Here is a 16,097-nt window from a genome sequence, read left to right as displayed (position 1 = left end):
TGATAAATTTAATGAAGTCGTCTAGCAATACTAATCTCCTATTCAACAGCAAATAAAATCAAGACTTTAAAATTGAAAAATGTCAATTTGATACCAACTTTTAATTACAAATTTACTTCTCCTTTATTTTATCTTTACTTCAACTTTTATTTTTAAAAATAGTTAATTTTTTTTTAGTTTATAAAAATATTATATTTTTAAATATAGCTAAAATTTGATATTGATTTGTATCTACAGATTTTTAGTTGTTTACAATTTCTTATCCTATAAATTTCTATTTAAAATTTTGATTACTTTTCACTTCATTAATTTAAGTAATCATAAATTTAAAATTTTGCTTTTCTTATGTATGTTAATAATTTATTAATTTTTTTAATGAATGTAATTCCTTTTTAAAAAACAAAAATAAGATATGAACCATTTTATTATAATTTGTTTACTTTGATTACTTTTAATTTAAAGTGAAATTTGTACTATTTTTCTACCTTCTTTTTTTTTTGAGTTAATCAAGCGAAATCTAAAAATATTTATTTATTAATTTATAAAAATTTAGTTTACAAATTTATTTATGATATGTTTTGATCAAATCAAGAAAAAAATGACTTATATTTTTATAAATCCTGAGATTTATTTTTTGTGATAATTTTTGATTTGTAAATAGAGATAATTAATTTACTTCCTTTAATTTTACCAAATTTGCTAATTTATAGATAATAATCTCTTTTGGAGATTAATTTACTTTCACTTATCAATCCGCTTTTTATGAATAACTATTTAGTTCAAACATTACATTTTGAATAAATCTTTTATTAGTAAATAATATTAAGATTTATTTAAAATAATCTATCTCATTGAAAATTTCTTTTTTTATATTTAAATATAGTTACATTTTAATATGGGTTTTCATTATTATATAAAGTATTTACTTTTAATATTGCTAAAATATAACTAAGTTGATTACTATTCTCCATAAATAAATTATTGAAATATTTAATAATCTTTATACTTATAAAAAAGTAAATTAAATTAATCTTCATGCTATATAACTATTTCTTTTATAAAGAATGGCTATTTTACTATAAAATAATAGAAAATTGCTTATCAAAAAAGATATTTACTTTTTTAATTCAACTATTCAAACTTATTTTCCCAAAAAGTAAATTTTGAGTGAATTTTTTCAATCTTTTCTATTTATCAGCTATAGCAAAAACTAATAATTTAAATATGTCATTTTAAACACTTAATGAACTAAAATTTAGCATATATTATATTTCTGATAATATTTCTAAAATTTTAGAAACATCACTGTTTAAAATACAAAGAAACCTTAATGAATAATGAGAAATTATTCATAATACTAATATAGAATAATAACATTTTAAATAATTTAAGTAAGGTAATCTAATAGTAATTTATATTTTAGTAAAAGAAAGTTGAATAATTAAAAATTAATTATATTTATGTTTTTTATTCCTAACTGATTTTGTAAATAGAGGTATTATTTATTTTTAGAAATACCAAAATTATCAAAATATTATTGAAAAACTTTTTTTGATAAAAATTCCACAAAAAAAACAAATATTCTGTAAATAAGTTTGTTTTAGGATATAAAATAAAACTATTTTACCATCTAAAATAAATGATTAATTAATTTAAAAAAATAATTTATAAAAGATAAGTAAATAAAATAAAAATATTTAATTTTAAAAATAAATTTTTTAAGATTGAAATTTTTTAATAAATAATTTAAAAATATTAAAAAATTATTAATATTGTTAAAAAACTCAATAAAATAATTTATCTATAAAAATAAAAAATATGTAAATTATAAAGTATATTTTAGTCTTTTTTATTTAGATTTTAATGGCTTTCAAAAGTTTCTATTTAAGGTAAATGTTTTGTCTACTTAAATATTATATTTGCTTTCTGATTTAATAGAAGCTTTTATATGAAATAGATATGTTGTTTTTAAAATTCAATTTTGTAATTCTAGATAATAATAAATAATTTATGGCTATAAACAATATGTCATTCTAAATGGTCTCTCAAAATCATAGACACTTTTATTTGATTTCTTAATATTTGAAAGAGTTGCTTGCTTTTTTGATTGAATTTAATTAGAAAAAATAAGTAAAAACTAAATCATAATAAAATCAATATAAGTACTAAAAATGGATATTAAAGAGTGTAGAAGATAAAAGTTTTCAAAAAATATAGTTCAATAGGGACAGTCTCTTGTCTTTAGACATGACAGAACATATATTAGAAGATAATGTCCCTGTTGTGTTGATCCTTCTATAGATGAAAAAAAGAATCTAATATCTAAAATAAGATCGAATTTGGAAAAGAATATTAAAAAATAACCCTATGCTCTTATTGAAGTCATATTATGAAAAAATCGCATAATTAAAATAAAATAAATAGTTTAAATAAAATCTCCAATAAACTAAAAAATATTTATTAAATATCATTATCTTATCTATAAATTTACTACTATAATAAATGCAGTTTATATTATTTATATCAAATTAGTTATCTCTAGTCTTAATAAAAAAATTTAACTAAAAAAATAAATCAATAATTTTAAAAAATTAATACTAAATATAAATAAAATAAATTTACTTAAAATCAGTTTTTTTGTAGTAGAAATTAATGTTAATATAAAAGAAACAAATTTTAAAACATGAAGGAAGTTATAAAATGTTATTATCTAAATATATCAGTATATTAGAATTAAATAAAACAGCCACTAATAAATTAAGTAAATTTATAATAATAAATTCATACAATAGATAATAAATTAAAATATAAATAAATACTAATTAATTATTAAAACTCAAAATGGAAGTTTGATAAATAATTTATTTTCACTTTTGAGTTTTTTATTTAACTATTCTTTTAATTTTTTCAAACTCAAAAGCTTATCTTTTTCAGCTTAATAACATTTATCATTCCTACTTAAACGATTTTTATGTCTAAAAACTTAGCTCCTTCCAGTCTATGTGTAGCTTTTTTGATAATCTATAAAATTAAGTTCTTTCAAATCCATTATTTTAAATTAAACAGCTATAAAAATTATTATTTTATATTTAATATAAATATTAGTACATCTGAATTTTTAAATTAATAACTTTATATTATAATTTAGGAAGATTTATTATATTTAATGTGCCTGATCAAAAATAATCTTAAGATTTTCTACATATTTTTAAAATGAAATGATAATAACATTAATCCACTTCTTTTCTATCTTTAGAATCATTTTTAACTCTTTCATTCAAAATATCATGAATAAAATCCATTTTAAACTCAAAAAAATCATAAATTTGATAATATTAGCCCTTAGTTTTTCTATCTGGTTTTATATTTACTATTGAATAAAATTTAAAGTATCTCTTGTTTTTTAATTGAAGATTTATTATAATTAATTTTTCTGATAAAAAATAACTAAAGAATTTTTATAACTTTCTAAAATTAGTTGATTTAAAAACTATTTATCTTATCTATTTTTTATATCTAATAATTAAAATTACTATAATTATAATATTCTACATACAAATACTGATCAATATTTACAAAAATCCAAATATTTAAAACTTATTTTAACATTTTATTTTATAATTTAATTTACTAAAACAATTAATAATTGAGTGCTTGCATTTTATCTTTAACAAATAAATATTCTTTATTAATATTAAAATGGTAATTGCTAATTAGTTAGATTATTTAAATAATAAAAATAATTTTAAATTCATTTACAGATTTTAGTAATTAAAAAACAAACAACTTAATTTAAGAGCTAAATATTTTTAAAATAAAATAAACTATTTATTGAAATATATGTAAATATAAAGTAAAATGCATTTTATTTATTTATATTAAATTAATTATTTAATTATAGAAGTATATTATTTATTTATGTTTACTATTTATATTTATTATGATATGTTAAGTTCTTTCAAAAGGGAAGGGAAATAAATATTTAATTGTTGCTTTTCAACTTTTAGTTAATATTTTATTTCATATATGAAATGCCATATTTTTCTTCTCTCTCATATCTGTATCCATATCGATATTTGAAATTTGCTTATTAATCATGTCTAAAGACTGCAACTTATCCCTTTTAGACATATTTTTTATCAAAATTATTTTAGTTGATTTCTTTAATATCCATTTCTTTCTTTCTTATTTATTTATTTTTTTATTTATGTTAAGTTTTGTTATTTTAATGATTATTAAATTTTCAAATCCTCAAACAGTTGCTTTTATTTTAGTTAATTAAAGTGGATACATACCAAATATAATAGATAGTTTTTTGCTTTCTATTTTATTTTTCTTGAAGAAGCAAGTTTTATCTACAAAATAAATTCAGTAAAGTTGATAGCGAAACTTTTTGATTGAAATAGATTTTCAAAAATAACTTATCCTTTCAAATTTAAAATGTAAAGAAAAAATGTCAGTAATATTTGAATCTTTCTTCATATAATAAAAAATATTTTTTTTACTTAAAGAAGTATGAACAAAACATTTAAATAAAGTTAAAAATTCATCTAATTTACAAATTAGATTAAGATATTATTGAGGATATAAATGTTTATTTTGTTTGCGGATTAAGCAAAATGATATCTTTATGAGATATTTAGTTAGCTGATATTAATAAATGAACCTAAATTGCTTTTAACCCAAATTTGTAAATATTTCAGCAATAGCATCAAATAAATTTACGATAGGTTAAAGTGGATTTACATAATTAATCTACTAGATACTTTTAATTTTTTTTAGTGTTTAAGTAGAATATTAAAGTCAATACAATGTGAATAATTAATAAAATTAATAAAATTATTAAAAATCTCAAAATGGATTTAAAGGAATCAAATTCTTAAAAGTTTTCTAAAAATGTTAAAGAAAAGGGTGGAAGAGTTGTATTTAGACACACTAAATATTCTTACTGCAACTGCTTTAACTGCAAAGGAAATTATCCTCCTTCTTAACTAATAGATTTGAAAAATATTAAGTAACAATTAAATAGAAAGATAAAATACAATTCACCTAATTATGATGATTTGAATTTTTGATGCTTGACTAAAACTAGATGCTTTTACAAATGAAATGTCTTATTAATAAAAATTACATTCAAGTTTTATAAGTTATCATTCTTATAAAGTCGACACTTTAATTTAGGGAGAAAAATCAATCAATCAAATAAAAAAATAAAAAGAGGATAGTAAATTAATTAGATGCCATCAAAATGATTTATTAACCACATTTAAAATAACAATCAATTTATAATAATTAATTAATAATAAAAAGAAACAAATAACTAATTTCTATCAAAACTTTTGTTCATTAATTTCTGCTTACCATAAAAATGGATATTAAAGAGTGCAATAAACAAAAGTTCTCCAAAAACTACAAATAAAAAGGTTAATCAATTGTATATCTCCATGATAATACTTACTCAAGACACTTTTGCTGTGAATTTTGCAGTTCATACCCTTTTGGACAACTTAGAAAATATGAGACATAAAAAATAAAATCAATCCTCAACAGGAAACTAAAAACTAACTAACAATACAGTGACATAAACTTTTGATAATCACAATTATTGAGAGGCATAATCAAACTATCCTAATTAACTTTTAAACAAAATTTAAATAAAAACATACTAAAAAATCTATTAAAAATCTTATTTATTCAAAGACATTCATTCGTTTGTTTTACATATTTACATAATAAAATCTAAAAAATTATAACATTTTTTAATTTACCACAACAACCTAAATTTCTATTTAATTTATTTTCACTAAATTTATAATATATATAATCATTTTATTTATAAAAAATATCTACAGGGATAAATCTTTAATTAAGATTATAATTTTTTACAAGATAAAAAAACGAACAAAGTATTTTTGAATAATAAAACAATAAACAAAATAAAAAAGAGAGTTTGATATTTTTGAGGCATTAAACTTTTTATTTTTCAAATATTTAATAAGGTTTAAACTAACTAATTAATTTTTTCTTTTTATGTCTATTTATTAATATTTTTTAAGTATATTATAAATATAAAACAATAACCATGAAATTATTTTTATTAGTTTTTTAAATTTTTCAATAAAATTCAGTATTATTATAAACAAAAATCATAAAGAAAGTTTCTTAGCTACTTCCCATATAATTTCTTTTCGGTAGTTTTAGCTAATACTATCAAGAGCAGGGATTGTTAAGATTGCTAGTTTTTCTAAATATTTCTTCTTATTTTCTAGAAGTTCCATGTAACCATTTAGTAGGTCAGATTCAGACGGTGCTATATCAATACTTTATAAATAATTATTAATATCAATTCTCTTATAACAAAAATATAAATATACTTTTCGAATTCTATGTAATTGTAAACACATTGAGTCTTTTAAATAAGCAATCTCAACAAATTATAAATGCTTCTGCTAAATATTGGAGTCAATTCTTCACAACTTTTTAACAAAATTTAATACATTAAGAGATCATATTCTTATTACTTACTTTGATAGAGATAACCTAAAACTCCATAAGGGTTGTTTAGATATAACTTTTACTAGTACTTCACTGAGTTATAAGAGAGATGTGTCAGTTATTTACCACCTAATTTTTTTTCAATAATTTAAGTTTAAGCTATTAAAATAATTAAATATATGATTATTTTACATTTCAAAATCAAGATCCATTACAATTAATGTTTAAAGATTTTATAGAGTGTTCAATACAATGCAATAGTCTTCTAAAGATTAATTTCCTAAATTTAGGCTTTTAAATAAGTTGTAATTTATTTAATAAATCATATTAAAATTTACCCACAAAAGTTTGTAATAAAGCTTTTAAGATTTTATGATTTTAAAAGCATGAATTAGATTCCATTACAAAGTATTTTGAAACTTTAGGCATTAATATTTTACCAACTATTTATTTATTTTATAATAAAGATAAATAAATATTATTAAAAAAATAGATTTACAAGCTAATACTTAAGTAGAAGTTTTCTAATTTTTTTGCCTATATATTTTCAATGATATTGGATAGTAATTACAAACTAAATTAATCGCTTCTTCTCCAACCATATAAATTTAAGTAAAAACTTTAAAGCTCAGTTTTTGATAAGTAATTATGCAAAATTTAGAAAAGATATTAAAATCCTTCAGGTTAAACATCTTTCCAACTTATTTAATTAAAATTTTGTAAAAATATTATCAAGATAATAGAAAAAATAAATACTATTCAACGTTAACATAGATTTCTTTAGTTTCTTAGTTAAATTCAAGTATTTTAGATAAAATATTTGAAAAATATATTATATTTTAAGTATCAGCAAACTCCCAGCAACTTAAGTCTAGATAAATACTCTTGAAGCTCATTTTAAACCCTGATTTTTCATTTATTTTTATTATAATTTTTTCAAGAAGTTCTAGATGCTAATCATAATCAGATTTTAAACTATTTTTAAAATAACCAAAATAAAATGTTTTTTTTTATCATGAGTAATGAATTATTTCAAATTAAAACAAAATATACCTTTGGTTTATATATTGAAAAGATTGATAATATTTTAAATCTAACTTTTCTAATTCTTTTAAAATATCTAAATTATTATTGCTCTCAATAAATGTATCATTCAATTTTATATTTTAGCCATCAAAAACAATTTTAAGAATAGGCAAAGTGATATAATATTCTTAATTCTCCATACTTTTTAATATACTTTAAAATCAATTATCTTGAGCTTCTTTTTAGAAAAATTAATAATTATTTTATATCAAGCTCAGCTGTTAATAATAAATAAATAAATTATATCAGTATATAATAATTCTTTCAGTGATTTCAGTATTTCTTAAATGTAAAATTAATAACAAATGAATATCTTTCAATTTAGAAATTTTATTTTTAGATTAAATTTGTTTAATTACTGTAATTTTATAAAAAAACTATGTTTATTCACATTAAATACTTAAAAATAATTTTAAGTTTAAAATTATTTCTTAAAAAATAAAAAAATAAAATTTAGCTGATTTTTATAAGTTAATTACATGTTATTTAAGATAATTCGCTAGTGCTTATCAAACTAACTAGAAAATAATAAATACAGCTATTAGAAATATAATAATTAACTTAGTTAATTCAGTTTCTTTAAAATGTTAATAAAATATTTAATTGAATAATTTTCTATTAATGAAATTATTTTTATATTTATTATTGGTATTTTTAAAGTTTAAATAATAATTTAATTTATCTCTAATATTGTAAATTTTAATAAATAAAACAATTTTTATAACAAGATGTGGAGATTAGCTTTATGTAAAATATGTTTAACTTTGTAAAAAAGTACTATTAATAATAAGATTTACTTTAGTTTTTAAATTTAATAACAAAAAAATCATTTCAACATATAAATAATATCATAAATATATCAAATTTTTAAAATTTTTAATTATAAATTCATATATAATATATATTTAACATAAATTATTTTATCTTCACCATTTAGTTTAATTTTTTTATTTTTCAACTACTTCATCCTGATTTTAATCTATAATTATTATTATTTATATTATAAAAAGAAAACATTAAAGTTAATATCTACCTTATAAATTTATCAAGCGAAGCTAAAAATTGCACTATCTCAATGAAATCTAAGAAATATCATTTGTTTCTTATCTAATAAGGGGTAATTCTAATTTTATTATTATTAAATATTAAAAAAATAATTTAATGGTTAACAATACCTTGATTTCTAAGTTTTGGAGAAAGTTAATATTTAGTCTAAAGTGTTAATGGTTGTTGTGATTGCTTTAAATTATCAAATTCACTGTTTATAGTTTCATTGTCAGCTTATTAGCTAAATAGCTATACCTTAAATTAATTTACTATTTTATGTGAGTTAGATATCAAAGATTCTTATGATTATTTTAAACCTGTCTTAATAGCACTTTATCTATCATTTCTAATTTCAAACATACTCTTTAGTTAAATTCTTAATTTTTTAATTTTCAAAGCTGTTTTAAATCTAATAGTAGAATCTATTAATATAAATTTAAAAATCTAAGGATATTTAGTCTTCATTATATAAAGACACTCTTAAAATAAGTTTCTGTTTTATCTATTTCGAGAAATAGGTTTAAAAAATGTTAAAAACACTAATTTCAATACAAATTATAGATTTAACATAATTATAGCCAATTAAAAAACGATAACCACAGTATAATATTAGCCAGTTATCAAAGACTAAACTAAGCAGAAATTCAGAGTTGATATACTTATTAGAATAGATTAATTTTCCAATTGATTATGTAGCTAATGAGTAAACGGATTAATTCTCATCTGAATGTAATTGTACAATATCAATATCTAATTAACTATGCAAACCTTATTTATTATATTTAAATAAGTTATTAAATAAAACTTGGTTCCATAATATTTAATTTACCTTTAAAGAAAGATAATCTTACAAGCAGATTGAAGAAATCATAACAGTACTTTTATACAATAATCTAACAAATTCCCAGTAATAGTATTAATTCTTATATGGTTCATAAATAAACTAATATGAACTTTTTTATATTTTAGAGAGATTTTAATTGATATTTTATCTTACTTTATAAAGAAAATAAAATGGGATGGTAACACATACAACAATTATCACTGGAAAGCTAAAAATTAAGTTATAAATAAAGTGTTCAGAAAAATCCCTACAGCTTATCAAAGTGTCGATTTAAGCATATTTTTCATTTCCAATATTTATACAATTTATTGATTTTATTAATATAAATATCATGGATGGATAAAAATAGAAATAAAAGAAAATCATCGTAGTTTTTTAATATCTCGAAGGAGTATTTTTCTTAAAAAGTAATTTTAAAATAAGGTTTATTATTTAATTAAGTAAATAAATGACAAAAGGAAGACTTAATGAGCAAATTACTTTAGCAAACCACTTCGGAATTCTTATTTGACTAGGATAAAAACAATCAAATATGTTTGTTTATATTAATAAAGGATTTCCTCCAAAATTTGATGAAAATTAAATAATAGTAGGAAATTAGAATGAAAGACTGCTTAAAATAGATATTATTTGCAAATGATCAATTAGAATCTTTGAATATACTGTAGAATTAGTCTTATATACTAATAAAAATAAATATAGAAAAGTAATTTTAAAATTAAAATATTTTTACCAGAATTGTTGAGATAAATAAGACCCATCATTTTAATATAGTAATTTTATAGGTCTCTTTCTATTTAGTTAATGATCTTTCTATTACATATGTAAATGTACAAAGTTAGCAAAATTATGAATATTGCTTATTCGAAACCTGCTAATACTATCATATCTGAGCATTTGGAACAATTAAAATTTTTGAAAGTAGTAGAATATCTTTATCCCCAAATATTACCAAAAAAATCACATTATTCACACAAAGGACCAACATAGCCTTCAGCACATCCAAACTATAATATAAATATTTAAAATAAAATTATATTTATGTTTATTTATTGTGCTTCTTTTAATTTTTTAAAAAGTGTAAAAATGATATTACAAACATATTTTATTTTAAATATTTACTTTTGATTTCTAGCTTTGTGGTTAACAATTTTCTGGAGCATTCTCACAATAAATAATCAAATCACTCTGATTATTTTTTTTCCAATATCCATTTTTTACATGTATTTAAGAACCAAAACACTCAACAGCTTAGGACGGACAAATCTAACAAGCCTAATCATTAACGTTTAAAGAGTATTTACCATCAGGGCATTAATCACAAATGATAGATGAGAAAAATTATTTTTGCACTTCTCCTGTTATGCATTCTCTAAAATCAACTTTTAAATTGAGAGATAACTACTTTTATTCTAAAAATAAATTACCATTGTAATCATAAAGAGCTGGTATTGTTTAAGATAATATCTAAAGAGTTGAGCTTTCATTTGGAATATAAGAAAGACTTACATTAAAAGAAAACTTTCCTTTCTAATAAGTTACTATAATTCCTCCAAATATATTCATTTTTTCACTTTTATTTTACATGTTAATACTCAAAGTAGTTTACTATATTATCTCTGTAGCACTTTAACTATATTTTACTAAAGGATCATACTTAAAATTATAATTTTCTTCATCTATTATCTAAATATCATCCAGTACTAAATAATCACCACTTCTGAAATTCTTAACAGTGATAAATTCATCTTAAGATAAATTTCCTTCTTCAACAATCATTTTAAAATCCTTATTTATATTTAGCAATAATTTTCTAAGTGTTGAAGCTATATTTTAGCCATACAATATACATCCATTATCTTTAACTGTATTGTTATTAAATTAAATTAAATTTTTCTAAATAATACGCGGTATTATTTGCTAATAATAAATTCCTCCACCAATAGATGCTCTATTATTTAAAATATTAGTTCTTTTTAAATTTAAGTCACAATTATTAATATAAATAGCACCACCTAATCCTTAGATTGCAATATTTTTTTAAAAATTACAATTTATTATAGAAGAATTTGTTGACTTTAATTAATTTTATTCTAAAAATACTGCTCCTCCTGATTCAATTTATGATTCGTTTTCAAAGAAATCAGAGTTTGAGATATATAAATTTTGAATTTGATAAAGATACAAAGAACCTCCATTTCCTAAAATAGATTTATTTATCTAAAACTTTGATTCAGTTATATATAATTCGTCAATATTTTAAACATTTAAAGCACCTCCATTTAGCTAAGATATTTAATTTATAAAACTACTATTTTAGATTATTAATTTTAATGCAAAATTAATTAATATATTGCTTTATTGTTGAGATATATTGTCTTTTAATTATAAATTACTAAATACTATGGAAAATCCTTCATTTTAGTTTAGGAGATAAATCAAGTTACCTAAATTTCCTAAAAATTTTGATTATTCAATCAATAGATTGTTAAAGTTTATTAATCTAAGAATTTAATACCCTTAGCTCAAATTTATACTCTAAAAGTTACATTCAAATATCCGGATATTAGAAAGTTTAGAATTAATAAGATTGGTGGCTGTCTAATTCAAATTTTTAAACTGAGAATTAAAAATTGTAGATTAATTAGCCTATATAATAAATCCGATATTTTAAGAATTTGAAATATCAAAATATGACATTGTAAGATTATTTATAGGATAAATATAAGTTTTTGTATAATCTTAAGTCTACAAAAGTATGATGTCTTATGCATCTCTAACAGTAATATTACTCAAATTTATATCATAGCATCCTTATAAGCTTAAAATTTAATTTCGATTTGTTTGTAAGATACTTAAATAGCTAATATCTGTTTATTATACAGCTATTGCAATGATAATACTTTCAAATTGATTTGTTATATTTTAAAAATTCAATTTTTTAAAGAAAATCTATTAAGATTCAATAATGTAAAAAAGAGAGCTGAAAATAGAATTGTTAACATTTAAATTTTTGATAATAAAATTTGAAACATTTTCAAGCGAAAAGAATGTTTCATTATATATGTTAACATTATTTATAATAATGTTATCTAATATCACTTAGCTACAATTTTTAAAAATTATTAAGGGTTATTAAAAATTTTATTGATAGCTTATGATTGATTAGAAGCTTATGTTAGAAAATATCACTTTTGGAATATTTTCAAAAATAACTTAATTTTATATGTTTATTAAATTTATGTTATATAATAGTATTTAATTAATATTTTTATTTTAGTTCAACATTAGCTTATTTGTAATATTTAGTTATGCATCATGAATAACTAGTTCACCTATATTAGGGTCATCAAAAATACTGCCATCATTCCATATTAATTAATTGTAATTTTATGTATAAATAACTGTTTCTATTTGAATTTATTAATTTATTAAATTTGTTATCTTATGTATTTCTTAATCATTTTAAAATTGAATTTATACTTAAGATACAGTTTGGTTTGATGAATATGCATTTTATTAGATGCTTTAAATTTATTAAGAAATCATATAAGAATTTTATGATAATAAATTTACTATACACTCACTTTAAGGTTGATAAGGTATCAAATAATAAATGACATCGCTCCATGATATTCCTTGTATTTGGAAATATTTTTAATTATTATTATCAAAAATTATACTAGCACTCTAGATATTAATTCTTTATTTATTCTTCTAAAATAAAATTTTGAAGCTATTATTATTTTATTAAAATTGAATAATGTAAACAGAGTCTTATTAAATTAATAAAAATGTATTTTATTAATTAAAAGACTTTATATAATCAATACTATTAAATCCAGAATTAATTTGAAAGCTTTATTTAGCTAAAGTTAGAGAATTATAAAAATAAACTGAATTAGGACAAACTGAGTAAATTAATTGACCATCAAAATATATTTTAGCATTTATAAGACAAGGGTTCTGAATTTAAGATAATAGCTTCAAATTAAAATCAAATATATAAGTTTTTGATATATTTGAAACACAGAAAATTATCCTTCTATTTCTATCAATAACAACATTAACAATTTAATAATCTATTTAAGCAAAACTAATCACATTAAAATGAGTAGTATCAATTATATAGATGGTTTTTTCTTCATTTTGTATTATAAAAACTAAACTTTCATCTGAAGTGTCATAATAATTTGATTAATTAATTTCTTCAAATCTATCATCTAACTATTTACTATTATCAGAGCTTAACTTTATCATGTAGGAAATTTTAGTTGTACCTAATTTTAAAATATTATTTTAACTAAAATTAGAAACTAATATTGGATTAGTTACTATAGAATTGTTAAATGAATAGATAATATTATTTTTTTAGATCAATATTTATTAGTAATTATTCTATATATTAGCAACTGATGTTAAATTGTTATTATTAATTTCATAAAAAGCTATCTATTTTGCCTATTAATTAACTAATATTATTGTTTTATTCATAAAATCGAATAAGATATCCGTAAAAGTTTATTTTATTTCATATAAATTTTAAATCTAAAGCTTATTTTATTAAAGATTTATCTAAATTTAATAGATTTTAAAAGGTGTTATGAAAATGAATCTTGATTCATCGATCTTAAATATATCACACTTCTATAGTGAATAAAATGCCAAATCTAATAATATTTCATCCTAAAAGATTCTTTCTTTAAAGAGTAACAAAGAACTGGTTTACAAATTATAAGTAACTATAAAGTTATTAAATTAGATATATTAAACGGAAATTTAATTGATAAAACTTGTTTCTTCTTAAACTAAAGTATCAATCAAATCATACACTAAAATAACACTATCTTATCTTATAACGAATAAAGCATTTATCTATGGAACTAATTATGTTAAATTAATGCTTGAATTGTTCTAGTTGAATTTATCATACAAAGCTTCATAATATATCATATCAGGATAAGTAAAGGCATGGACAAATTACTGAGTTGAAATGTAAATGAGATTATTATTAATATCAGGTATTATTTAAGTAATTTGACTTTAATAGATTGGCACAATTTTAGTTATATTTGAGAGATAATAGTAAGTATATATTTAAGGAGTTTAATCAATTAAAATTATTAAATTATTTTAAGGAATGAAACAAGTCAAATTTTTGAAAAAACTAGATTGAGTTTTGTACTAATACTTTTACAAAGCTTAGTTATAATCGACAACTGTTATTAAATTATTACTACCAATTAGTACAATTAACTAATTATTTTAAAGATCATAGTACATTTCAGTGTTCGGAGAAACATAACTGTATAATTAATATTCTATTTATTAAGAACCTTTCTAATAGTATTAGCTAAAAATGCTATGGGGGTAAATTATAAGCTAGTTCTGTACATCAATTATAGGATTGGAATTCAAGTTGTTTCTGTATGATAAGTAATCAACCTAAATATAAAAAAATATTTTATTAAATTAATATAATCTATGATTTTTAATGAATTTACTAATTAAAAAGAGCCAATTGATCCATCAGTTAAATTAAATAGTTTCAGGTAAGGAGACTATGTAATGATTAAATTATTTTGACATTGAATTTAAAATGAGAGTGTATATTTTTTTGTGATGAATGGTGTAATGTCACTTAAATCTAAAAATACTCCAGTTCCATTATTTCCTTGATACTAAAAATTAAAATTATTTTATAAATAAGTAAAAAAGTAAATAAATAAATTACTTTAAAAATAAAAATTTAATTTGTGGTTGTCTAAACAACAAGTTATTGTTATTAATAACATATTTCAATTCTTTTTATTCCAGTAAATTTTTATACCAAATATACTTATCCGTTTGCTAAGTTAGGGTTGAAAATTTTTACAGATCCATCTATTTAAGAATATATAAAGATATCTTAATATGCATCTACTATTATTTGTGTAAAAAAATCAGCAAAATTAAATACTTTAAGTATTTAATTCTTCAAAACATGCATTTTTATTATCTATTTTTTTATTGTATCATAATAATAACTCAACTATAAAGTTTCACTAAACCAAGTTTTAATTAGTACATAATTACTTTACCTTTAATCTATATTTGATATTGGAATATTTTAAATATTTTTAGTCATTTTTAAAACATTATCTGATATTCTAAAATATGTTAAGTCATTTATATTTGATAATATATTATTAGTATGCTCAAAAATCTAAGTATTTAATAAGATAAAAAGCCTATATTGAATAACAAATTTTCTAATTATTAATATTTCTTAATTTTCATATAAGATTGTAGGAGCAGAATTTGATATTATTATTTGCAATTAATTTGTTTTGAGCTAAATTAAATCAAATTAGTAAAAAAAGCTTGAGCCAATAAAAAATAAAAATCTATCAATATTAAAGACATTAATATTTGTTAGATAATCAAATGGAATAATTATTTTATTAATCAGTAGTAATTATTAATTGTAAACTCGAATTTCTTTATTAATAATAATAAGAATTTATCCTTAATAAAGAAGGCACTAGAAAACTGTATTTACATAATCTAATTAAATTTAATTAATATTGTTGATTGACTATATATCTAATTGGAATTCCTAAATTTATTAATTATTAATAATTAA

General features: G+C 19.1%; 5 protein-coding genes across 5 annotated transcripts; 2 read left to right on the top strand and 3 right to left on the bottom strand. All coding sequences in view use genetic code 6, as the record gives it.

Annotated features, from left to right (window-relative positions):
* Window positions 1–2,171: 2,171 nt before the first annotated feature.
* TTHERM_00884570 (hypothetical protein) lies at window positions 2,172–2,393 on the top strand (the record flags this gene model as incomplete). Its single annotated transcript, XM_001013588.1, has 1 exon — window positions 2,172–2,393. One exon carries the CDS (start codon window positions 2,172–2,174, stop codon window positions 2,391–2,393), a length of 222 nt encoding a protein of 73 aa, XP_001013588.1.
* A 2,681-nt stretch (window positions 2,394–5,074) lies between these two features.
* TTHERM_00884540 (hypothetical protein) lies at window positions 5,075–5,593 on the top strand (the record flags this gene model as incomplete). Its single annotated transcript, XM_001013585.2, has 1 exon — window positions 5,075–5,593. The coding sequence occupies one exon, from the start codon at window positions 5,075–5,077 to the stop codon at window positions 5,591–5,593; it is 519 nt and encodes a 172-aa protein (XP_001013585.2).
* Window positions 5,594–6,146: 553 nt separating this feature from the next.
* Window positions 6,147–7,721, bottom strand: TTHERM_00884530 (hypothetical protein; the record flags this gene model as incomplete). Its single annotated transcript, XM_001013584.2, has 8 exons — window positions 6,147–6,321; window positions 6,375–6,476; window positions 6,526–6,624; window positions 6,688–6,786; window positions 6,834–6,938; window positions 6,995–7,195; window positions 7,252–7,470; window positions 7,549–7,721. 8 exons carry the CDS (start codon window positions 7,719–7,721, stop codon window positions 6,147–6,149), a joined length of 1,173 nt encoding a protein of 390 aa, XP_001013584.2.
* Window positions 7,722–8,507: 786 nt separating this feature from the next.
* Window positions 8,508–12,023, bottom strand: TTHERM_00884520 (transmembrane protein, putative; the record flags this gene model as incomplete). Its single annotated transcript, XM_001013583.2, has 7 exons — window positions 8,508–8,560; window positions 8,615–8,704; window positions 8,757–9,396; window positions 9,458–10,155; window positions 10,206–10,479; window positions 10,595–11,758; window positions 11,991–12,023. 7 exons carry the CDS (start codon window positions 12,021–12,023, stop codon window positions 8,508–8,510), a joined length of 2,952 nt encoding a protein of 983 aa, XP_001013583.2.
* Window positions 12,024–14,756: 2,733 nt separating this feature from the next.
* Window positions 14,757–15,599, bottom strand: TTHERM_000884519 (hypothetical protein; the record flags this gene model as incomplete). The annotated part of the gene is made up of 6 exons (XM_012795439.1): window positions 14,757–14,777; window positions 14,867–14,917; window positions 14,977–15,153; window positions 15,312–15,355; window positions 15,432–15,470; window positions 15,548–15,599. 6 exons carry the CDS (start codon window positions 15,597–15,599, stop codon window positions 14,757–14,759), a joined length of 384 nt encoding a protein of 127 aa, XP_012650893.1.
* Between the last annotated feature and the right edge of the window lie 498 nt (window positions 15,600–16,097).

The sequence above is a fragment of the Tetrahymena thermophila genome (genome assembly GCF_000189635.1).
Source record: "Tetrahymena thermophila SB210 genomic scaffold scf_8254814, whole genome shotgun sequence".
Taxonomy (NCBI): Eukaryota; Ciliophora; class Oligohymenophorea; order Hymenostomatida; family Tetrahymenidae; genus Tetrahymena; species Tetrahymena thermophila.
This window is presented reverse-complemented; position numbering and strand designations above follow the sequence as displayed.